The sequence below is a fragment of the Lepidochelys olivacea genome, assembly GCF_965140295.1.
Source record: "Lepidochelys olivacea isolate rLepOli2 genome assembly, chromosome: 11".
NCBI classification, from domain to species: Eukaryota; Metazoa; Chordata; order Testudines; family Cheloniidae; genus Lepidochelys; species Lepidochelys olivacea.
The window spans coordinates 11,874,758-11,900,964 of NC_140421.1; the positions used below are offsets into that span (position 1 = coordinate 11,874,758).

At 40.7% G+C, this 26,207-nt stretch overlaps 1 protein-coding gene across 1 annotated transcript in view; it reads right to left on the minus strand.

Annotated features, from left to right (window-relative positions):
• Positions 1 to 210: 210 nt before the first annotated feature.
• ROPN1 (rhophilin associated tail protein 1) overlaps positions 211 to 26,207 on the minus strand; it is a 103,159-nt gene continuing 77,162 nt past the window's right edge. The window contains exons 2-6 of the mRNA XM_084643225.1: positions 13,979 to 14,105; positions 11,438 to 11,555; positions 10,117 to 10,278; positions 1,322 to 1,497; positions 211 to 315 (exon numbers count right to left, since the gene is read on the minus strand). Coding sequence (XP_084499351.1) covers positions 249 to 315; positions 1,322 to 1,497; positions 10,117 to 10,278; positions 11,438 to 11,555; positions 13,979 to 14,094 — 639 coding nt within the window. The 5' untranslated portion in view covers positions 14,095 to 14,105 and the 3' untranslated portion in view covers positions 211 to 248. The remainder of the gene's footprint in view (positions 316 to 1,321; positions 1,498 to 10,116; positions 10,279 to 11,437; positions 11,556 to 13,978; positions 14,106 to 26,207) is intronic.

Sequence of the window (26,207 nt, forward strand, 5' to 3'; positions counted from 1 at the left end):
TTTCAGCACAATAAATAAATAAATAAATAAATAAAATACAAAATTGACCAGCTCTAATCATTAACCTGTGACAATGTTCCATTCCACTGACAGTCTCTTAATCCACACTCACACATTTGTGACTGACTTCTTGGCCAAATTGTTTATTGATAGAAACAAGAAAAAAGACAGTGAAAGGCCTAATAGTAACCATTATTTTGAAGCACGTTTCTTCATTTTCCTATCAAAGTACTTGATAAGCTGTGCCACTATTCCAGTCTGACCCGTGGATTCTGGGTAAAATCATTCACCTTGATTAGGCCATCAGGTCCAATGCTGCATAAAAAATGGAATATATATTAAATTCATTGAGACCTGGATTTTCATGATAGTTGTAAGAGAAAACATAATACTAATTATGTTCACCCAATCTGTGCTCCCTGTGCTGTAGTCAAACTTCTCTTCTCTCCAAACTGTGCTCTTTGGCCCTCCTCCTACTCCAGTTGAAGTCAATGAAAACATTTGCATTGACTTTAGTGGGAGTTGGATGGAATCCTTTGTCTCTTTCATCCATCCCAGATCATGACTTTTCCCATGGCATCCTGTACACTTGGAACAAGTTTTTAATTTATTTACATCAAGATGCTTCCCTTTTTCAAAATACACCTAACAATCCATGAAGCATTTTCTATAATGTTATATTGTTATACCATTTACTATAATGACCATTCGTCATTCTGGGCATACTTGTTTTACTCTATTTAGCTATATTGCACTGTTGTAACTTCAGGGGCAGAGCTTCACCTGGCGTAAATTGTCAAAGCTTCTTTGAAATCAGTGCCCCTTAGAGTGTAAGCTATCTGGGACAGGGGCTTGTTACTTGTTTAGTTCTATATAAATAATAAATGGTAACAATCCTTAGGACTCTGCCATTTGAACTCTGTGCTTTTCTTTGGACTGAAAGAATTTGGTGCTGGGACAACATCTTTTTTTGTCTCCTTTGAAGCATTTAGCACACCTTTTGGTGCTATACAATAAATAATAATGATTCCTCCTCTTTCCTGTCTCTTCACTCCCCCATTATTATTGGTCTTTATTGCTCCCTCATAATTAACTTTCACTCCCTCATTTTAACAATTCTTTCTTTATGACTGCTACTATTTTCACTTCTTCCTTTCACTTCACTTCTTTCTCTCTCTCTACCTTCTGCCTCTCTTTTCTACTGTCTCCCTTCCTCGTTTGTTTCTCCATCCTTCCTGCAGTTTAATAACTACAGCATAAATACATGCCTCTGATGAAGGAAGCTTTAACTGTGGTTGACAGTTGACAGAGATTTACTTACACCTCCTGTTCAATGTAATTCAGCATTCGGCTGACATGGGATGCTGAAATCTCCCCGTCCACTTCAGCAATGTATGTGTAGAGAAACTGGAAAGTGCTAAAAGGAATACGTGGAGGTCCACTGTCATAATCGCTGGATAAAACCTCACATATAATCTTCAGTGTTTTTGCAATAGTCTATTGGGAAAATAAAATAAAATAAGTGAGCCTCACTTTTGGCACTATCAATGAAGAGACTAGAGGCCTACTTTTCTTGGTATGGAGAGAAACACTGTCATAAAGACACCAAAAATCTGTCTGAAAAGCCATAAATAAAGGACTGAATGATAAATGACAATGTAACGAATAAATGGAGAGGTCTGCTGGGATCTCCAGGAGCGGGATTAAGGCTTTATTTTATTTAACTTCTTTATTAATGGTCTGGAAGATGAGATAAGTATTTGGAGATTGTTTGATGGATAGTACTATTATAAATGTGACATTATTCATATTGTAAATAGTACATTTATTTTGCAGGTGACACTGAGGGCTAGATTTTGTCTTTAGGCCCAGCTTTGTGTGAGGGCTGATTATTGAACGGTTGCATTTCAGGAATAGCTCTAAGAGACATTGAACCTTTGTGGTTCATCTCCCTCTCTTTTTTCTTGTTACTCTGGCTGGGCAGCACTTTACTTTTGGCCTATACCAGCAGCAAATTTTGACACTCTGTGCTGGCTGGTGCATTAGGGAATGGAGTTAAGGCTTTGCCAATTACCAGCCCCTCCATCCAAACCTGCCTTAGGTAAATGGGCATAGATTATGCACCTGTGCACTTCAATTTAAGGTCTGGTTAACCAGTTAAGGGGGTGTAAGAGGTTTTCAAACTCCGTCTTATTCTCCTGTGTGGAAGCATTTATTATCCAAGTCAAAGTCTAGTGCAAAAGTGGGAAGCAAAAAGAAAAGGAGTACTTGTGGCACCTTAGAGACTAACCAATTTATTTGAGCATAAGCTTTCGTGAGCTACAGCTCACTTCATCAGAGTATGCATCCGATGAAGTGAGCTGTAGCTCACGAAAGCTTATGCTCAAATAAATTGGTTAGTCTCTAAGGTGCCACAAGTACTCCTTTTCTTTTTGCGAATACAGACTAACACAGCTGTTACTCTGAAACCTGCAAAAGTGGGAGGTATTCCAAACAAGATCTAATTCTATAATCTGGACTCAAGCAAAATTCCCATTAAAGTCAACTAATATAAAAGGACCTGAAAAGTTATCAGTATGGGACGGAAATACTAAAATAAAATTCATCCTGGAAAAATGCAAACTAAAATATTTTGTGGAGTGGGAACTCAGCTATTCAATGGGAAGGACAAATCTAGAGCACAGTAATGACAAAGTGGTGGTGGTGAACAGCAATATGATGGCACAAAACACTCCACTGTGAATGTGGTTTTCATATGTAGAGAAATTACATGTAGGAATAACAATCCTACTGTGCAGTTTATGATTCAGGTGGGATTGCGCCTGCAACACTATACTTCTCAATACCAGAAAGAGGTTGACAAATTGGAGGGAATTCAGAGAATAGCAACAAAAATTATTTAAGGGCTGTAGGAATTAATTTATAAGAAAAGACTCAAAGAAGAAATTATGTAAATTATGAAATTATGTTATGAGTAATGAAATATATTATAATTATTTGTTGTGGTGTCATTTGAGATCTCAACCCCATTGGGCGGTGTGATGGGGTGGACTAGGCCCTGCCACACCGCATCCCAGAAAAGGGCAGTAAAGCGGTCCTCCAAACTGCCTAGAGCGGCTGTGAGGGAAGCAGCCAATCAGGGCCCAACAGACTAGTGTAAAAAGAGCTGCAGGGCCAGAGTGGGGGAGTTCCTTGCTAGAGCTGGATGGTGTGTGGATGGCTGAGGGATCTGCAGTACCTTGGATGAGGTAGTGCTGCCAGAAGCTGGGGAGAGTGAGAAGGACTCCTGAGTGGGTTGCGGGGACTCCATCAGGACAAGGCCCTAAGGTAAGGGTGAAGATGGCACAGGGCTGCGGGGAAGTGGCCCAAGCAATTAGAACAGTGGTGGGACTTAGATAAAGGGACACAGTGGACAGCTGCTATCTACAGGGTCCTTGGGTTGGCACCTGGAATAGTGGATGGGCCTTGGTCCCTCCCATCCCCATTAACCATTGGGGGAAGTGGCCTGGACACTGAGGCATCCCAGGGCAAGTAAATAAACTGCAACAGCCCAGCTGGAGAGTTGTGGACGGAAAGTAGGGTGACCAGACAGCAAGTGTGAAAAATCAGGACGGGGGTGGGGGTAATAGGAGCCTATATAAGGAAAAGCCCCAAATATTGGAACTGTCCCTTTAAAATCAGGACATCTGGTCACCTTAATGGAAAGGCCCTAAGAGAGTGAAGACCTTATCGCCAGGGAGGGAGCCCTGGGGCACTACCCTATCCTGGAGCAGGGACAACTTGTGGGAGACATTACAGAGGGCACTGAGAGAGACCCCTGTTGGGCTTGTACCCCAGAAGGGGTTTTGCTTTGCTTTTATTACACCGACTGTGTGTGACTTGGCCAGAGGGCTGAGTCACCGAAGACCCACCACAAAGAGAGAGAGAGAGAGTGCAGGCACATGCACTTGGCCAGAGGGCACTTGCGAGAGGTGAGTGCGACCCCATTACAGGCAGGTAGTATATAAACATAACAAAAGAATGGTCCCTGTTGCAAAAAGTTTACAATATAAGATGACAGACTGGTACAGTACAACAAATAAAAACTGTCTGCAAGATCTGAAATGTGTAAACAACAAGAAAAACTAAGAGTTGTTTAGGATAGTATACTCTGGGGAGCTGGAACCTCACCTTTTTATGAGTGCTGTCATCAGCTAAGGTGAAACAAAGTTCTTTTGCTTAGGAAAGTACAGGAAACAAACGAACAAAAGGAAGGATCTAGGAACAACAGAAGCAGAGCTGCAAGCCACCAAATCACACTAGAAAACAGGATGACCAGCTCTATCGGCAATTATCTATAAGATAGGAAAAAAGCTGCATAATCATGAAGGACTTCAATCTGAGTGACACATGCTGGAGGTCTCATGCCACCAGTACTAAAACATCCTTGGAATTTATAAAAATTATAGATGACTGTTTCCTAACTCAAAAATTGTTTCATCCAACATGGGGCAATATATATTAGACCACCTCTTGACAGATAAAGAGGAATTGATCACAGACATAAAAATCAGAGGATGCTTAGGTGTAAGCGATCATGACTTGGCTATAGTTGTTATGTGTAAGCACAATAAATTCCAAACCAGTAATATACGTACTTGGTGTTTTTACAAGGACCAGTTTCACAAAACTGAAAACAATTAAGAGACAAATCAGCGGGGAGAAAACTTGAAACTGTTCAAGAAGGTTTTACTAGATGTACAAAAAGGCACAACTGAGGAGGAAGATTATGGTGGTTAAAAAACCTGCCTGATTTAGAGAGGAAGTGACAACAGCTATAAAAAATAAAAATATATAACAAATGAGAAAAAGAGGTGACTAACAGCAGTGAATATAAATTGGAAGCTAGGAGTTGAAGTAAATTGATAAGGTAAGCAAAAGGACAAAAGGCAAAATCTGTGGACAGCAAAGTTATGGTCAAGAAGGAATTTAAGTATATTAGGAAGAAAAGGAATCCTAAAAACAGTACGGATCCATTATTACATGGAAATAGTAGAATTGTCAATAACAATGCAGAAAGGGCAGAAATGTTTAATAAATATTTCTGTTCTCTGTTTGGGGAGAAAAAAATGATGTAGTCATATCATATGACTATTAAATAGTTTCCATTCCAACACTAACTAAAGGAGGATGTTAAATAGCAACTATTAAAGTGAGATTTTTTTTTAAAACTCCTGGATGCAAGTTAGCTGGGCCTGCTGATTTAAAATTGTCTAAGGAGCTCGTTGGACCATTACTGTGGATTTTCAATAAGTCTTGGAACAGTGGGAAAGTTCCAGAGCACTGGAAGAAAGCTAATGTTGTGCTAATATTTAAACAGGCAAATGGGATGATCCAGTTAATTATAGGCCTGTCAGTCTGATATTGATTTCTGGCAAAATAATGGAATGGCTGATATAGGACTCAATTTACACAGAGTTAAAGAATACAATGGTGTTATAGAAAATAGACCTGTCAGACTAATCTATTTTTGTTTTGTTTTGAGAGTATGAGCTTGGTTGATAAAGGTAAGAGTATTGATGTGATATACTTAAACTTCTGTTAGGTGCTTGACTTGGTACTGCATGACATTTTGATTAAGAAACTAGGAGAATACAAAATCAACAATGGTACACATTAAATGGATTAAAAACTAGCTAAGTGATAGGTTTCAAAATGTAATTGTAAACAGGGAATCCTCATTAAACCGGTCTGTTTCTCCAGGAGTCCTACAGAGATTGGTTTTTGACGCTATGCTATTTAGCAGTTTTATCAATAACTTGGAAGAAAACAAAATAATTACTGATAAAATGACATAAAGATTGGGGAGTAGTAAATAATGAAGAGGACAGTTCATTGACACAGGGTTATCTGGATCACTTGGTAAACTGGGTGCCAGCAAACAATGTGTTTCAATGTGACCAAATGTTTACAGGATGGGGGACAGTATCGTGGGAAGCAGTAACTCTGAAAAAGATTTGGGGGTCAGGGTGGACATCTAGCTGAACATTAGTTCCAAGAGTGATATTGTGACTAAAAGGGCAAATTATTCTTTGATGTATAAATAGGGATAAGGAGATTGCCTTACTTCTGTATTTGGCCCTGGTGTCCATACTTCAAGAAGGATGATGAAAAATTGGAAAGGGTTCAGAGAAGACCCATGAAAATGATTAAAGGATTGGAAAACATGTCTTTTAGAAAAAGATTCAAGGAGATCAATCTAATTAGCTTAACAAAGAGAAGGTTGAGGGTTGACTTGATCACAGCCTATGAGTACCTACATGGAGAACAGAAATCTGATAATAGAGGACTCTTCAATTTAGCAGACAAAGGTATATCAGGACCAATGGCTGGAAGTTGAAGCTAGACAAATTCAGAGCAGAAATAAGGTGCAAATTTAACAGTGAGGGAAACTAATCATTAGAATAATTTACTGAGGATTGTGGTGGATTCTCTCTTACAATAGATATAAGATCACACCATTCATACAGTGTAAAGCATGCCTGGTTGGTTGGTACTGTTTTTACAGTGACTGCCTTGCACATTGGGGGCCCCCACCCTGCATTCTGTGTGCATCTAAACTTCTGATGAAGAGAGGTTCAATTGCATAATGGATGATGGACTTAATTTGATGCACCAGTGTTTTCCATTGTGTGCCACTAACCATAACCTTTTAGAGTTCATCATTTGTAAAAACTCACCTTTAATGTAAAGGTCTGAAATATAAAACTATATTTCAAGCCCTCCTGGCCAGGAATCTTGACTTTTAAGAAATATTTCTGAAAAGCACCGAACTCATTTTTGAATGCTGTAAAAATATTAACCTTAATCATGAAGGGATGTGAAACATCCTTCAGATCATGAGAGCTCTGGTGAAGCTGGGATGGTTGTGAGCTGGGATGGTGGTGATTCTAATATAAAGGGCAACAGGAAGCTGCAGGGAGGGGTGTGGCCAGGGGTAAAAGTAACTCCAGACACTTACCGGTACTGGGTCTTGGCTGGGGCCTCGGGCAGAAGGGGCGGGGCTGAGGGTCAGCACCCGCTCTTCCAGGCCACTTGGCGCTCCAGTAGCGATTTAAAGGGCCTGGGGCTCCGGACGCCGCTGCTGCAGCCATGCTTTAGTGTGGGCTGCATACGGGCCGGTGCGGGTTCTTCCCGGTATGCCGTACCGGCCAGTACCGGCTCACTTTCACCCCTGGGTGTGGCTAAGAGAGAGAGTAGCTGAGATTGCTAGAGCCAGGAGGTCTGGCAGTAAATTCAGAAAAGAGGAGTTTATGTGGAGAAAGTGGAAAGAGCAGCTATGAAGAACACGTTTGGTTCCTGTAGAACACTAGCCAGATAAAGCCTGTGAATGGGAGTTTAAGAAGGGAAGTTGAGCTGAAACATGTTTGTTTTTTGGACTTTTGAGTTCTGTATTTTACAAACTCTAGTGCCAACCTGAGGAGAACTGCAGGAGAGTGAATTAAAGGGTTTGAGCTTAGACGGTTACTGGAGACTGAATTCTTACAGGGTCCAGATGAAGGGAAAATAGAGGTGGAATGGCCAAAGAGGCAACCCTAGTCATGAGGGGGTGCTCAGGAGGCGGTAAATGGTTACAGTCATTATCCTATAAAGGATTATCAGTTAAAGCCTTTTGTTGAATATGGAAGCATACAAATGGTTGATCCTGATATCCTAACATGCAATTAGAGATTTTTTTCCCCCCAGAGTGTGGCCTAATTCTGATCTCATTAAAGTCAATAAAATCCCACCTTTAGTTCCCACTGATGCTAACAGGAGTGTTCACTAGGAATATATGAACAGGTTAGGGATAATTAATCTTAAAGAATTATCTAATTTGTAGAACACCACATCATTAAGGGCCACAATGTTTTGAACTTTATGAGCTGCTGACACCTTTAACAGTATAGATATTTTTTTTTCCAGTTAGCGGTTTAATATTATATATTGCACAGAAGGTTGCAAGACTCTTGAATCCCACAAGATGGAGCCAATTTATTGTATAATGACCAGCCCTACGCTTATTCTAAGACCAACAAAGGGTCCCTCATTATTTCTTTGAAATAAACTAATACACATGTATTTTGTTTAACTGGATTCATGGAAGCGTCACTGGCACCTCATGGAAAACTTTTTACTTAGAGACAATTCTGCTGATGTGAATGTTTCTCACTAGTAGGGGCATTAGCATGAAAACAGGAGCTTTATTGTCTGGGACTTCATTGACTCCAACTGTTTGTTGCTCACCTGAAGTCAAAATTTTCTGTGACATCAAAATTATCTGCACAAAACCTAAGTCTAATGTCACAATTAGAATATTATGAATTTAATTGAGGAATATGCTGAAGGAAGAGATGAATGCCTAAGCACAAATATCCCATTTTCATAAAAAGGTCCCCAATGAAACAAAAGAGAAGTGAAATACAGAAAATAGGATTTCTAAATAGAACTATCTCTAAATGGAATGATTTTTAAGATTTGCTATGATGCAAAAATTCCTAGTGATACTGACTGATCATATTGAACACAATCACCACTGATGTAAAACTTGTAAAGGTTTAATTAACTCATTTTAAGCACTGTTATATTTATTGTTTCAGGAGCAGATTGATACATTTTAAAGCCACGAGGGACCATTATGATCATCTAGTCTGACCTGCTAACTATAAGCCATAGAAGATCATCCTAGAACTTCTGCTTCAAGTCCATAACTTCTGTCTGAGCTATAGCATATCTTTTAGAAACATATCTAATCTTGACTTAAAGATTGCAAGTGATGGAGAATCCACCACATGCCTAAGTATTTTGTTCCAATGGCTAACCACCCTCACTTTTTTTTTTAAAGTTTGCCTTAGAGAATACATTCACCTTCTCTGCAATAGATCAGATAGGATTTGAACATGCAGCCACTTACCCACAGAGCACAACATGTTCTGCTGCTCCATTAAGCCATTCCAGGTATGTTGAGAATATAAATATATGTTAATAAAAATGTACATTTATTAATGCCTATTTCAAATTATAAGAATCTAAACGGGCACCTATCCTAGGTCCTAAGAGCCCCTGACATTTTCCTAAAATGTCCATCATAACAAATCCAGCAGGAAACCCCACCATATACCAAACACAAGTATCTAAACTCTTAACCCAAAGCTTCATTAAAATTTTGAATTTTGCAGCATACCCTGAAGGCCAACAGAATGTGGCTATTTCAGACCCAGCAGGAAAATGAGTTCCAAAGTCAAGGGGCCCTCATGGGGAACACTTCCTAACACTTCTAAACCAAGAGGGTTGCAGATCAAACGGATAGGAAAAATGTGAATCTAGAACATAGGATGTGGTACCAAGTTCCCTCCAACACTTTTAGAATCTCAGTCAGCACCAACAGGTGAAATTTATGTGGAGTGACAAGATGATGTTCTGCCTTCATGGAAGCAGAGAATTTGCTCCAAATGTGCATAATTTTTCTCTTAAAAGAACTATACATTTCCTCACACTGGGAGGAATTTAGACTCTCAGTGCAGAAAGCCAGAATAAACCAAGCTATCCATCACCCAAAGCAAATCTATTGACTGAAATATTGTGGATGCTATGGTGGAGACAACCTCTTTTTGCCTCCCTTGTAGTTATGACATATGTGTCTAGAAAAACCTTTATGTTACAATCAGATAAAGTCTATAACTCTGCCACTGTCACTCCTAGCTGTCTTCCCCTATTGTTGCAAATCATCTGTAAAACAATGTGAACTGTTATAATGAGGTTGGGAAAGAGGATCCAGGTACCACTATATCAGTGGTAGAGAAAATAAATCTTGTTATAAAAGCCTAATATGACATTGATCAGTTGGAGGAGCAATACTCTTGCAGAGCCTTCTATAAATGCTCTGGTTCCTTGACCTCTGAGGGCAGATGGTCAAAATAACTCCCTCATCCCAAAATGAAAGGTGTGTGCTGAACTCAAAGCCAGGAGGTGTGTTTGATCCATGACCTGGGTAAAATATCCAATTGCTCAACCTCCAATCTCAACCCAAAACACTAAATCAAGATCAGCTATGTAAAGAATATAGAAACGTGAATGAAAAAGTGTAGATAAACTTACAACTCCAAGAGAGCTACATGCCAGGGCTAAAAACTTAAGCCATTCAATTTCTTCGGTAAAACGACCAACATTCATAACACTCTCAAATAAGTCTGTTGGGAGATTCAGCACCTTCCACATGTGGGCCAGTTCATCTACATGGATTATCAGTCTGCCACTCACCTGGAAATAAATACATAATAATATGCATCACAGGTAAAGAAATATCTTTCCCTTTCATTTCCAGTTTTGCTATTCTTTAAACTGAAATCTCAGCCCAAACATCCCCACCCTTATTAACTATGAAATCTGGAGAGTCATTGAGGGGCTTGAACATTTTCTCCAAGAAGTACAGAACAGAAGAAATCTAAAGAACAGAATGGGTTCCTAACAAAGTCCTTGCACTATGCTTGGCATGAAGTAAATTAGTCTTTTGGGTCAGTGGTAAGTACCACCAGGGTACTATGTCAAAATAAAGACAGTGTTGATGTCAGAGTATTTGACACAATGGGCACTCTGAGGGTGCTGAAGTTCAGCTTCAGGCCTTGCCATACTGAATCTACACTAACAGAGCAGGATGCCCAGCTGGGGCACTTTACTTAGATTTGTTCTAGACTTTTGCTTTTGAAATAGTCTGGGCTGACTTTGAATTGGATTTATGGAAAGAGCTGATGATGCTAGAGAGCCTTCAGGAGCAACTGGATGTCTGACACACATTTTGCAGGCAGGGTTAAGAAAGCTATTTGTAGATTTGATCCATATAGAAAATAGAAATGAAGACTGAGGACAGTGATGATTCCAGGCTGTAAATTTTGATATAATTAACAGTGTGAGTTAAGGAAACAAATTGTTTCTGCTACATCTGGCAGGACTTCAATTTTATGAACATATAGCCTGAGTGCATAACCTTTACTGTTGCTGAATACTTATGCAAATAATTCCATTGAGTACAGTGGCATTACTTGTGTGAGTAAGTGTTCACCGCATTGGAAAAGGTTGCCCAATCAGGACCAAAGGGAGTACAATTCAAGGAATATTTTATTTTGTACTGTTGCATCTAGCCAAGGAGTCACATTTTTAAAGGTCTTATTTCTCAGTTCTTCATTGGTAGAAACCTGTGATTTTTTTTCAAAGATACCAGCTAATATATTAGTATTCTCCATACACATTTTACTTGTATTCATTGAATAGAGTATTTGCAGAGATAACATTGAAAGCAAATACATTTTCTCAGACTGCAAATGTAGTATCCGTAACATTATTAAAGAAGCAAAATAGCATATGGATGTAAATATTCTGTCTCTATATATTTGCCCCAGAAAGTAAATTAGATGTTTCTTACTCGTTGGTGTAAGACCTTTAAGAGCTCTGGAGTGAGTTCTGCCCAGTTTGACAAAGGTACCCTTTCTGATCGCTCTCTTACTGGAGGTAGATCACCACGGGCCACAGCACTAAAGTAACTAGACAGAGAAAGACAGACAGATGCTTGCTTTCTAAATGCTTTTAACAGAAGCAGATATTAAACATAATGGTTCATATGATTTATGCTTACTAAATAGAAGACAATTGGATTTCAACTATCTGATGCAGCAGCTTCTGTTTAAGCAGCACTGCTTTTAATCAGAGAAGTACTGTGCTATCAAACAACTTTCCTTTCATTCCTGCATATAAGTGGTATTTTTAGGGCTTGAATCATCTCCCGTTGTAGTCAGTGGGAGTTCTTCCATTGACTTCAATGGTCTTTATATTCAGCCCATAGTATTTCTTTGGACATCTAATTTTTGGCCCTGATTCAGGAAAGCATTAAAGCATAAGTGTAAATCCATCCCTATTCAGGATAGTATGTTAGCATATGCTTAAGAGCACTTCATGAATAAGAGTGCTTTCCTGAATCAGGGTCGTTAAATGAAAATCATCTTTTAAAGAAACCATACATTTTCTCACAAATTTTAGGACAAGTCTATGATATTATCAAATAGAAGCAAATATGTTACAATAAAAGAGAACTTTCCTCCTAATAAAATATTAATGGTCATACAGTATACATCTTTTTCTCCTTAATAATGAACAGCACTACATTCAAAATGCTTTATTGTTGTTCCAAAGGAAACTAGTATTCTGGAAACAATACAGACCGGCTTTAGCTATAATACATGGGTGCCCAAGCTTATTGTACAGGAGGGCCACATAAGCCTAAGCACAACTTACATATATTAAGATGTAAAGTCAGCAGTATTGATTTATATTTTAAGTTCAGCTTGTTTTGTATGTATTTAGATAGACAATACTGTGCACAGAAACAACCTATTTACACACTTGTGTAAACTAAAATAATGCAAACATAACGACAAAATGTAAATGAATTGGCCATTAGTATATTGTGTTGAAGTAGGCTGTGGGCCTTCTGAGTGCTCTGCTGGACCATGTACGACCCATGGGCAGTAGGCTAGGTACCGCTGCTATAATACATTAAACTTATACTGAATAAGGTGAAAGACAATAGGACTGAGGGGGCAGGCATAGCTCAGTGGTTTGAGCATTAGCTTGCTAAACCCAGGATTGCAAGTTCAATCCTTGAGGGGGCCATTTGGGGCAAAAATTGGGGATTGGTCCTGCTTTGAGCAGGGGGTTGGACTAGATGACCTCCTGAGGTCCCTTCCAACCCTGATACTCTATTATTTAAAAAGTAAATAAATAAAATCTTATGGTTCAGTCTATTTATCAACTGTAATTAGCTACTTTTTTTACTTAGAGAAAGTTAACACTTTAACCTATCACCCACATATGCCAATATCAGCTGAGGGAGTTGACATTTCAGGATAGGCATGTTCATTAGACAAATTACATGTCAAATTGATTTAAACACTCATGCCACTCCATGCACTGAATTACCCTGGGAAAAACTCCTTGTGCAGTAATTCAGTCCCCACAGCATTTAAACTTGAAAAAGGATAATAAATTTAACGCATAGTTTGGGATTGCTGCAGTGCTGAACATTGTTTAAAAACAAAACAATGAAACCACCTTGTAATCTATTGGATTTACTAACAATTTATCCTTTCTGTTGTTCTGGGGGCACTTCAAATCAGGCCACTCACTAATTTAGTGGTCACTGGAGAGTTGTTCCGCGCTAAAGAAAAGGGAGGATGGATTGCAAAGATATGAGGTCATATCCTGGTGTAAATCAGTATAGATACATCAATTTTAAATTGAGCTATGCTGATTTATACCAGATTAGCATAGAACCCATTTTTAAAAAATGAACTAGCACAATAGATGTGTGCACGTGTGATATACACCTTACTCTCATTGCCCCTGGATGGTGAAGAGTTTTGAGTGTTATAGACCAGTGTTTCTAAAATGTCCATAATTTATTAAAGTGCTGAATTTATCTGGGGACTCACTCTTCAGAGGAATTTCATTTTAAACTGTCTCAATTCCAAGTGGCAACTGTACATCTGGGAACATACAGTGATCACCAGCATCTCAACCTTTGACTAGATTAAATTAATAGTGTGCCTGCTGTAGAGACACTTAAAATACCAGATCTCCAGCCGTAGTGGGGACAAAGAAAAGGTAAGTGTGGGTCTCTCACAAATATTAACTTTGGAGCACAAGACAAGCCGAATCTGGAGAGGAAATGAACACCTCCAATTCACATTGACTTCACAGTGTTGCCAGATGCTCAGTAGATCTCAAAAGCTATTGTGCAGCAGCAATCAGATTTTCAACTGGTGTAAATCAATGTAGCTCCAATGGATATATCCACTGAAGTTGAGTTCAGTGGGTAGATCCAGTGAAGTGATTAACTTTTCCATGGTGGCCAGCAAATCTTTTATAATGGGGGTTTGATTTTTTTTAAGTTAGGAAAAAATGAACATACTCAGACGCCCATTGGAGCAGATCTGGAGGCTGGGTTCGAATAGCAGCTTTTGTAAACTGTTTCAGCAGTTCTGGCAGTTCTGGAGGGATGCATATTTGCTTATCTGTATATGGCATAATTACTGCACCTATGGGGAAAAATAACAGTTTTGTAACATACTCTGTCTATGCTGAAAATGTGTTTAAAAATAAGTAATACAATCTTGTTAGAAAAGCAATCAATACTTTGGAAAGATCTGTTTTAATTTGTGAACTATTTTGGTGGCTCAGTTGCTGGCTATAAATAAGAACAAATAAGGCACTATACTACACATGTTATAAAACCAGATGAAAAAGACACAGATTTCTATAAGTGAAATGATCACTATTAACTTTTATTTTCTGACAATTTCTGTCCATTATACAATATCTGGCTAATTATGATTTATAGTCATATCTAATGTAATGTACTGTGTTATGTACAGTAAATATACTATGTACTACAGACTGTGTATGACAGGAATTTGTAGATTTGGATCAGACCGAGGATTGAACTACAAGGGTTGCCATTAAAAAGCTAACATTTATTGCATCATGGCATCTGATAAACTTCAGTATTCTCCTGTACTAAAAATAGGAAATAAAGGCCTAATCCAAAACCCAATGAAGTCCATCGGAAGACTCCCCATCTCATCAGTAAAAAGAAAAGGAGTACTTGTGGCACCTTAGAGACTAACCAATTTATTTGAGCATGAGCTTTCGTGAGCTACAGCTCACTTCATCGGATGCATACCGTGGAAACTGCAGCAGACTTTATATACACACAGAGATCATAAAACAATACCTCCTCCCACCCCACTGTCCTGCTGGTAATAGCTTATCTAAAGTGATCATCAAGTTGGGCCATTTCCAGCACAAATCCAGGTTTTCTCACCCTCCACCCCCCCACACACAAACTCACTCTCCTGCTGGTAATAGCCCATCCAAAGTGACAACTCTCTACACAATGTGCATGATAATCAAGGTGGGCCATTTCCTGCACAAATCCAGGTTCTCTTACCCCCTCACCCCCCTCCAAAAAACACACACACAAACTCACTATCCTGCTGGTAATAGCTCATCCAAAGTGACCACTCTCCCTACAATGTGCATGATAATCAAGGTGGGCCATTTCCTGCACAAATCCGGGTTTTCTCACCCCCCCCACCCCCATACACACACAAACTCACTCTCCTGCTGGTAATAGCTCATCCAAAGTGACCACTCTCCCTACAATGTGCATGGTAATCAAGGTGGGCCATGTCCAGCACAAATCCAGGCTTTCTCGCCCCACCCCACCCCCCTTTTTTCCCAGGGACACACACACACACACACAAACTCACTCTCCTGCTGGCAATAGCTCATCCAAACTGACCACTCTCCAAGTTTAAATCCAAGTTTAACCAGAACGTCTGGGGGGGGGTTAGGAAAAAACAAGGGGAAATAGGCTACCTTGCATAATGACTTAGCCACTCCCAGTCTCTATTTAAGCCTAAATTAATAGTATCCAATTTGCAAATGAATTCCAATTCAGCAGTTTCTCGCTGGAGTCTGGATATGAAGTTTTTTTGTTTTAAGATAGCGACCTTCATGTCTGTGATTGCGTGACGAGAGAGATTGAAGTGTTCTCCGACTGGTTTATGAATGTTATAATTCTTGACATCTGATTTGTGTCCATTTATTCTTTTACGTAGAGACTGTCCAGTTTGACCAATGTACATGGCCAAATGTACCAATGCTGGCACATGATGGCATATATCACATTGGTGGATGTGCAGGTGAACGAGCCTCTGATAGTGTGGCTGATGTTATTAGGCCCTGTGATGGTGTCCCCTGAATAGATATGTGGGCACAGTTGGCAATGGGCTTTGTTGCAAGGATAAGTTCCTGGGTTAGTGGTTCTGTTGTGTGGTATGTGGTTGTTGGTGAGTATTTGCTTCAGGTTGCGGGGCTGTCTGTAGGCAAGGACTGGCCTGTCTCCCAAGATTTGTGAGAGTGTTGGGTCATCCTTTAGGATAGGTTGTAGATCCTTAATAATGCGTTGGAGGGGTTTTAGTTGGGGGCTGAAGGTGACGGCTAGTGGCGTTCTGTTATCTCATCAGTGCGTGTTTGATCAGGCTCCAGCTATGCTATGTTTAACAGAAAAAACGAAAGTGTCAATTTCAAAGGTCGAATGGTATGAACAATTGGAAATTAGAGCTAGGATTTTCAAAAGAACCAGAGGAAGTTAGGTGCTCAATCCCCATTGAATATTTGTGGGATTTGGGAACCTTGCTCCATTAGGTTCTTTTGACAATCCCAGCCTAGAAACTTAGAATATAGTGTTAGAAAAGGAGCTCAGAAGAGTTGGAGGAGATCAAGGACCAGGAGACCAGAAGGGAATAACCAGATGTGGGTAACTTAATTAACTATTATTATTAAGGTGGCGTCTAGCACTAGGAAGAGTAGGAGAAGTAGCAAAGGGCTGAGGATCAAAAAGAATGGAGAGAAAGTGACTTGAATAACCTAGATCACCTTGCATGACTGGAAAAAGTTTCAGAGGAGTGGGCAGAGCTGTGCTTTTTATTATGAGAGCATATCAGGATGAGCATTGGAGGGATTCTATTTTTTACATGACCTGTTTGAAAGAATGGCAGGCTCTGTGCAATATATTCCACTTATGCCAGATTGCCGCCTTGGATATTTACATTCTAAACCTTGTTTAGTTTAAGGAGAGAGCTTACGAAACATCAGAGGCATGAAAGAAGCAAGAAAAACGAGGAGGGGAAAGGAGAGGGAGGTGTAAGCATGGAGCACATTATTTCAGAATTGTGGCTGAGTTCCCCACAGTTGAGCCCCACTTTTTTATAAGGAAACCACATTACCTGGATAAAAAAATTCAGTTACGCAGCAGTAGCCCTGGAACCTCCCGCCTCTGAGTGTAAGGGGTGGGAGCCCTGACTCTCCACTTGCAAATGCACTTATATTACTGGTTTTCTTTGCTAGGCTGCCATGCAGATAAATGTAGTGCCTCCTTGTCATTCAGTGAGAGGCAGTGCTGCACTTTGTCCAGACACAACTCATTTTCCTTGACTACACCCAGGGCTCTGCCTGAAAAAAGAGATCCCCTTCCAAGCTTTGCCCACAAACCTACAACTATCCACTTAGATGCCAAAATGAGTCCTCACCTTTCTTTCTTGTCTGCTTTCATCAGTAGTGGAATAGTTAACAATATTGACTTTTCAGTTGTCATCATTATGATTCAGAGTTAACGCCTCATTGGTATGAATTCACATGTCTCTGAGGTATTGTTTCAGGCTGATTGCAGAGTTGATTTTTCCCTCTAAGGACACTGCAAGATTATCTTCATAACCAGAAGGGTTAGAGACACTGGGCCTGATTCATTACTGCTTTACTCCAGGTTTATGCTGGTGTAAAGGTATGTCTGCACTTGAAACACTACAAAAACGCAGCTGCAGCGCTTCAGTGTAGATGCTACCTGTGGCATAAGTAATCCACCTCTCCGAGAGGAGGTAACTAAGTGGACTGAAGAATTCTTCCATCGATCTAGCACTGTCAACACAGGGGAATTAGGTCAGTATAACTACGTTTGTCAGGAGTGTGAGTTTTTCATGCCACGGAGAGACATAACTATGCTGCGGTAAGGTCCCAGTGTAGACCAGCTCTAGTGCAGAAGTGAACTAGGCTCTTACTTTTTTATAGCTTAGATTCTGACAATGGGGTAGAGGAGAGACAGGCTCTCACTGAACCTTTTAACTCATGGTATTTATTATAATTTTTGAAGGTTTAACTCCAGTCATCTTTGCTAACAAATGTACCAGGAATGTGGGATGGAAAGCACCTTTACTGCTGTTCTATGTCTGGTATATTCCCTCTGCTTTGCCAACATTTCTGAAAAAATACAAAACTTGCTTGGAACAGCTCTGCCAAACAGTGGAGAAATTCCCTGAAATTTTCAACAAATTTCCAGTGTCCCTTGCCTGTGAAATCTAGAAGCATCATTTAATTGTCATGTCTTACATTTCCCCTGAAGTATGCAAAAAAGGGGGCAGCCCAATGGGGACAGTTTCTCAGATGGTGCAAATAGGCATAATTCCATTTATCTTCAGTGGAGTGATGCTGATTTATACTAGCTGAGAAACTGGCTCTGTGTTCCTAATTTAATTAGTGGGAGCTCTGCCTGAGTTAGGACTGCAAGATCAGGCTTTAACAAGGTTCAAGTGTATTCAGTAACTGTGGGCCTGACCCAAAACCAACTGAAATCATTGAAAGTCTTTCCATTGACTTCAATAGGCTTTCGATCAGGCTCTTTCAGAATAACAACATAGAACACATAAAGAAAAGGAGTACTTGTGGCACCTTAGAGACTAACCAATTTATTTGAGCATAAGCTTTTGTGAGCTACAGCTCACTTCATCGGATGCATACTGTGGAAAGTGTAGAAATAGAACACATACAATGGCATATGGCAGCTCCAGTGAAACTATACAAAGGGACTTTAAATGACTGGAAATAGGCAAGATCCAGACACATCACTCTCTAGCACTGAAACTGTACCAGGAGATACTGCAAGTAGAAACATAGAGGTAAAATGCTGCCCTAATCCTAAATTATTCAGGTGAAGAAGTAAAGAGCATCAAACCACCAGTCTGGTCACCTACAATTTTCCTATTATCTGAGGAGACAATTATCAATTTAATAAATTCTCTGCAATAGGGATAAACACTCTTTTTCTCTACAGCAGAGTTCCTCCCAATCTGGGTCCTATATACTGGGGAATAGCACCATATATTTATTTACTAGCCTTCACACCATCATTTCCACACACATCTCCTTTCCTCCATCTATCTTCTCTACAATAATTCTTGAGTAAAAAATTCATGCAATTTTTTCCCCAATCCCACTTGTGGAGCAGGTATTTAAAGAATTCAGTGGCTTGCTTCCTTAAAATCTTGGGCAAGGGATGATGAAAATCCTGCTCTGGAGCTTTCACACCACTACCACCAAACATACCTCTCTCCAGATCAGTGGCTTAAATCCTGCCCAGCTCAGTTGTGAGAGAGCTTTTACCATCTGAAGGCTGTTTGGTGTCCTATATGAAATGAATTTGGTGATCTCAATTCTCTTTCTAATGGATACATGTCCAAATTACCCTAATTGGTACCATTTATAACCCACTCAGCAGAGAAGATAGGGAATATGTAGGCCTGGAAACTGAATTTTTTTTATCATAGGTCTCTTCAGGCTAGGGTTGAGGCACATTGTTGGGGTTGAATGGGGAAGAATGAACTCTTATATCCATAATAACATAAGAATGGCCATACTGGGTCAGACAATGGTCCATCAAGCCCAGCATTCTATCTTCTGACATTGATTGGTTCCAGATGCTTCAGAGGGAAAGAACAGAACAGAGCAATTATCAAGTGATCCATCCCCTGTTGTCCCATCCCAGACCCTTGACAGTCAGATGTTTGGGACACTCGGAGCATGGGGGTTGCATCCCTGACCATCTTGGCTAATAGCCATTGATGGACCTATCCTCCATGAACTTATCTAATTCTTTTTTGAACCCAGTTATACTTTTGGCCTTCACAACATCCCCTGGCAATGAGTTCCACATATTGACTATGTGTTGTGTGAAGAAGTACTTTCGTTCGATAGTTTTAAATTTGCTGCCTATTAATTTCATTGGTTGATCCCCGATTCTCGTGTTATGTGAAGGGGTAAATAACACTTTCCTATTCACTTCCTCCATACCATTAATGATTTTATAGACTTCTATCATATCCCCCCTTAGTCATCTCTTTTCCAAGCTGAACAGTCCCAGTCTTTTTTATCTCTCCTTATACAGAAGCTGTTCCATACACTTAATCATATTTGTTCCCCTTCTCTGTACTTTTTCCAATTCTAATATATCTTTTTTGAGATGGGACAACCAGAACTACATGCAATACTCAGGTATGGGTGTACCAGGGATTTATATATTGGCATTATGATATTTTCTGACTTCTTATCTATCCCTTTCCTAATGGTTCCTAATATTCTGTTAGCCTTTTTGACTGCTGCTGCACATTGAATGAATGTTTTCAGAGAAATAACCACAATAACTCCAAGATCTCTTTCTTGAGTGGTAACGGCTAATTTAGACCCAATCATTTTGTCTGTAAAGTTGGGATTATATTTTCCAGTGTGCATAACTTTGCATTTACCAGTATTGAATTTCATCTGCTATGTTGTTGTCCTTTTGGACAAGGTCCTTTACTGGACCTTTTTTCTATGCATATATGGGACAGTCTCTACGGATGTCAATCTGGTTCTTTGCTTGACTTCCCTGTCTGGTACTCTTGTTTTGAACCTTTGACTTTCCACTTCTGTTCCTGTTTTGTTGTCCCATGCAATCAGTGGTCTTCTGGGCTCTGTGACCCGCTACCTCAACTGAGAAGGCAGGCCTTTTGTCCTAGGTGGACTTAGATCTATTCTCCCAGGATTCAAATAGGCTGGTTCTCTGTTTGGTGTCCCCTTCTAGATCCTTCATTTTGAGCCTGTGCCCTATACTCTCATTCCTGTTTAATATTTGTTGTCCCCTATGTTTTTTTGATTCCTAGCTCTGGGGTTCTTCCTCCATTTGAGAAAGTGGGCATTTTGTCCTGGTGGGCTCTGCCTACCCATCCAGGATTTCAAATAGGCTGGTTCTCTGCTCAGTGTCATCCTCTGCACCCCGCATTTTGAACCTGTGACTTACAAGCCCTTCCCTGTTTTTCATTTTTTGTCCCCTATAATTCTGGGTTCTATGGCCCCTCCCTCATTTGAAGGGGCATTGTTTTGATGTCTTCCTCCCATCATCCTTGCACTGAAATGGGCTGGCTTCTTTCGCCAGCGCTAGCATTATCTGAATGGACATTACTAGGTATATTAGGCTTAAAATTTAGGGTTTTTTATTTTTCTAAAAGTTTCACAAATCCTAAAATATAGTTGTCGTCACATTTTTTGAATATCAGTGAAAGTAGTTTTTGTTTGTTTTAAACATTTTCTTCAGTGCTGGAACCTCAACATTACATCACTAAGCCCCTGCATGAGAACCAGAGAATTAAACTGAAACTGACTATAAAAAAATCTTGAAAATAACAAGTCTATTTTTGTTATTCAAGCTGAGTGAAAGCAAAAGATAATTGAAGACCATCATTGGTCAACGTTAGTTAAAACAATTCCTTCAGTTGTAATAAACTACAATGTGATTAGTAACAGAAGAAAGGGAACTTTAAAAGTGTTCCCTCAAAAAACATTAAAACATAACCACTTCTGGTATCACATCCCTATACTCCTACAATTTGGTATCCACTACACAGTATGTCAGTCTGATTTGGGGAGCAAGAAAGAAGGCCAACAAAATGACTTCAGCTTGCCAAAGACCAGGGAGCCAAGCTGGAAAAGTCAGACGCTAAAAAGGTCTCTTAAAGAAAGTCCTCTGCTTTCATGGCAGTAATGTTAATCCCACAGCTCATGCCCAATCTTTTCATGATAATACCCCACCAAGTCATTTGGCACCTTCAGCCTTACTCTTTGACAATTGCCCATCATTATCTGACAACTTTACCCTGACTCTCTAGCAGCTTTACTCCCTTTACGGCTGTTACTCTGAAACCTCCCTTTGGTGGCTCACTCACCCTGGCTCTTTGACAATTAGCCACTTTCCTTTGACAAATTTTCCCCAAAACTGTTCAGGGTTAAGTTCCCATCCCTTGACAATTGCCCTTTACACTTTGACAATAAACTCTCAGCTCTTAACTGTTGCTCCACCCTTGGACAGCGGCCCCCACCCCTGTCACTCCCAACACTCGACAATTTTCTTCTCATTCCTGTTCCTAGACAGCTTCCTCACAATTGCCTCCATCCTTTGATTGCCCCACCTCAGCTACTCTGTACCCCATCATTGTCCCCCCACTCTCATGACAATTGCCCTCACCCCAACTATACCCTTCATTCCCCATTTTTCACCATTACCGGAGGCTGAGGAATCTCAGCCTCTCTGTGGAGCTCCGCCAGTCCCTGGTTTGAGGACAGTCAGACCTGGCTCTATGTGTGACTCAGGGAAGCTGACATCCAAGATGGGGGCTGCAGTGACTCAGGACTGGGCCTTTTGTTTCCCTGAATCCCTGAGTGTCCTAGCAACCAATGCCCACCTCACAAAGGCTCTGACTCTGTCAGCTGCACTTGCTGCCAAGAGAAGGTGGAGGGCTTGAAATGGTCATAGGGTTTGCAGTGGGGAGTTACTTACAATAGATCTGGAGTTCACCAGGTAAGGGGATGCATGAAACCTTGGAGGATGGGAACCTTGAAATTTCCATCTATTTTCTTGGATAGGTAATGAAGGGTGGACTTAAACCTCTTTGGTTTTTTGAGGGTCTGTGACTTAAAATCTGTGCAGGGTAGTCAGGAGGCAGACAGGTATGAGAAGAAGAGGAAGAGGCCAAATTCCTGAGGGAAGGTGCTGCCTGAGGAAAAGGTGTCTGGCAGCGGCAGATGCTGGCTACAGCAAGAGATGACCAAACTTAGCAACTGATGTGTGTATGTGGAAGGGACAGGTGCAATGTGGGCAATATGCCAGGAGTCCTGCAACTGAATGGTGTAAAACTGGGCCTTATCCAGGGAGCTGTGGTCCATGGGGATGATGACTCCCAGTACAGCCCAGGGAGGGACAAAGGATCCCAGAACAGCCTGTGGGCATGATGACTCCCAGCATGCAGTGCAGGATGTGGGGATGACTAAGGCCCCAACTCCTGAAGTCACATGAGATCAGAATCTGAGCTTTCATTTTTTATTTTTTATTAAATTATTTTTTTAACATTCATGGATGCAAAGAAAAGGTTGAAAACATGATTCAAGGGCGAATGATGCTCATCTGTCACTGCAGACAGTCTAAAACAATAGCTCTAAGAGGTATGAACTTGTCCATTCATTATAACTGAAACCTGTTGCCACTCCAAGGAACAACAGTGTCATAGAAGAGGTCCACATGTGGGTGGTGTCTGGGCCTCAGATTGCCTTAATTTGGCTCTGATGCTATGCCCCATTTTTAGCCCAAAAGTTAACAAGCAAGAATGCTGTAAGTATTTCCCATGTCGGACTGCATATCTCCTTTGAAAATCGTTTTGGATGCTTCCTCCAATGAAAGAAGCCTTTTAAAGTATGAAAAGTGAGTGTGAAATAGCATGAGCTGTCCTATCTGAAATATAGGTCTCAACTGATCCATTCCTCAAAAGACTGTGAACAAAAGTGCTGCCGACAGTAATGGCACTGTATTGTTATGGGAAGGGGAGTACTTTGGTAATGCGTGTATACAGAAATTGTGTCTAATGCCAAGAAGATGAAATAATTTTTTTCTTGTTAAGCATTGAGATGATGTTGGAATGTTATCATTTCAGTAACCATCCTTTATATTCAACAGGGGTCTGTGCCATAGTTTCAGGTGATCAGAAGGCTGCTTTCTTGCATCTTCCAGTGAAGTTTGTCCAGAAGAATGCCCTGGATCACTGCCAAAGGAAGCTGGCAATGCTTATTATTATGCCTTTTATACTACAAAGGAAACATGAATGTTTATTTTATTAATAAAAATGAAGTTTCTCTCTCCTCCTAACCTACTTCCTCTCACTGCCACTGTGTTAAACCCCAATGCTATTTCCTTGAGCTGGAAAGAAATACGCTGCATATAAGAGTTAAATGACATAACTGCAACCCTCCTCTCCCAAATAGATTCTCCTGTTTCACAAATATGAGGAAACTAAATTATGCCAATATCACATCAAGCCAGAATATTCTATGGATTTGTGTTAAACTAGCTGAATAACTGCAGAGGGATTTCTTGATGGGTTTTGCATCCTCAAATACAGGATATTGCAAATTACTAAGTAGTTCAAGTGGCAACTGGGATTCATGTGTACCAGTGATATTTGTTGCTCACTGATTCACATCAGCTCTTTGGAATAATATGATTTTCTCTTTTTCCAGTGGAAAAATACATAGTTCATGATCCTGCTGTCAGTGTGGAAACTGGTCCTTGAATCTGATTAGAGTAATTTGCCTTAATTACTAAGGGCCAGATTGTACTGTCTCACGGGGAAACCTGTTGGAGTAGCCTGGAAGAAAGACAAATTCTGCAAATTTGTGACTCACTGAATTTCTTCTTGATTGCCCTTTCCTCTCCTGCCTTTTGCAGGAGTCCAGCCTCCAAATCTTGTAGATCTAGTGGGAGGTACAGGAGACTCCTGGCTGTCCATGAGGGAGACTTTGACCTTCTTCAGACTCCTCACAACATGGTTCAAATGGAGGAGCCTGTGTGGCTCTGAATAAAAGGAAATACAGACTGGGCTATTTTATCTTTTGTTTGCACGTCCCATGGGACATGGGAAATGATTTACAGTTCCTTTGCCATCCCCTTCTTGCTCCTTCTCCCATCTCAGGACCCATTGAGAGCTCTCTGCAATGCAGGAATGGTGCCACTCCTGCTGCATGCAGAGGCAATTATTGCTATCTGAGCTTGACTTAGCTGATTCAGAAACACATTGTGTGCCCCAGTGAAGCAGGATTTCATGAGAGAACTTGCAAGTTTCAGTGTGTCTGTGCTAGGTTTGTGTTTTTTTCCTCTTTTAAAACATCTCATTATACAATATCTGCATCTGCAGAAAAATGATAATAATTACCAGTATTGGGCAAACACTCATGGGAGGCTAATAACATTTAAATTACTGCTGAGAGGTTACAAATGTAATTGAATGTGGGCACAGGTTAATTTTCTCTTGCTTCTCAGAAACGCAGAGACAAAGCCTAGACATTTATGGCAAATAAAACTGAATTGAAGATATTTGTTGGCAAAGCAAGAGACACTTATCCCTTGATAGCATTCTGTTACTCTGGTTTTATTTCTGTTTGATCAAATAATTTATGTGGCTTTATTCATTTTGTTTAATTCTCTTTATTTCTATTGTTTAATTCTCTGTAATAATTGCTCACTGTACAGTATAGTCTATAACCTTACTGAATCATTGCATGTTTTATTGGCTTATAGAGTAGCACGAAAGCTTGATATTGCACAGCACAGATGTTGAATATTGTAAATATAAACATAAGATAAAAAGTGATGAGCAGGGCAGGGACTGCTTGTCTGTCAATGAGAGTGCAGTTGTATGGCCATCATACTAATTGTAGCAGGAACAAGTGAGTTATTATTAGCATGATGAGGACTATGCATAAGCCCCGGTCTTCACTCATTAGCTGCTAACACCGGCCTCTTTTTTTACCCTATGCACTTGTGAACAAAGAAGTAAGCACCGAGAGGGCTCACCACTCAGTGAGTACTCCACCTAGTGGAGTAAGTAGTAGTACCTGATAGGGGATGTCCAGTTGGACAGGTTTTTTCTCTCATCTGCCTCCTTTCTTGCACATGAAGATCTGTCCCCCTGTTAGTTTCCCTTCTCCTCCAGGTGAAAATATAGACCCCAATACTGGCTTCTCCATTCCTAACCGGAGTCCAGGAAAAGAGCTTGTCTAGTGCCTATGCCTGTAAAGCTCCCACATTTTCTTCCCCTCAGCCCCTGACACAGGGGCATGTTGGGGGAGAGCCAGGGGAATGACTGGGAACGTACTTTGGCTATCCCTAGCTGACAAACGAAGAGCAGACTGACCCTTTTTCACAAGCAGGGGAGGAAGGAGTTGCTAGGCCCTTTCTGCTCCTTCCCCCACCCAAAATCTTCTCTTGGCTTCTGAGAGGAGAGGGGAGAGCTCCATCTGCTCCCTATAGGAGTCCTAATCATCTGGGGAAGGCAACCAGTCACAGGGGGTCCCCCTTCGTTCCCCTGCAGGGTGAAATTTCATGAGAGATGCAGCTTCCGCATTGTTGCAAGACTGGCTCCAGTGGAGGCCAAAATCGTGAGCATTTCCCACTCTGTTCTACACTTAGAAAAAGGTCTTTTGGTTGGGAGGCAAAGGACGCATGGCAGAGGTCCCCAAACTGTGGGGTGCACCCCCACAGGGGGGCGTGGAGGAATGTTTGGGGGGAGGGTGTGGCTGGGGCCAGGGCTAGCCTTGGTCTAGGCTCTGCTCCCTGCCACACCCACATCTGCAGCTGTGGCCCCAGCCTCGCCCCCTTATCTGTGTGTGTCCCCCCTTCCTGGAACCGCAGCCCCACTCCTGGAGCTGGCTCCTGGGAGGGGCATGGA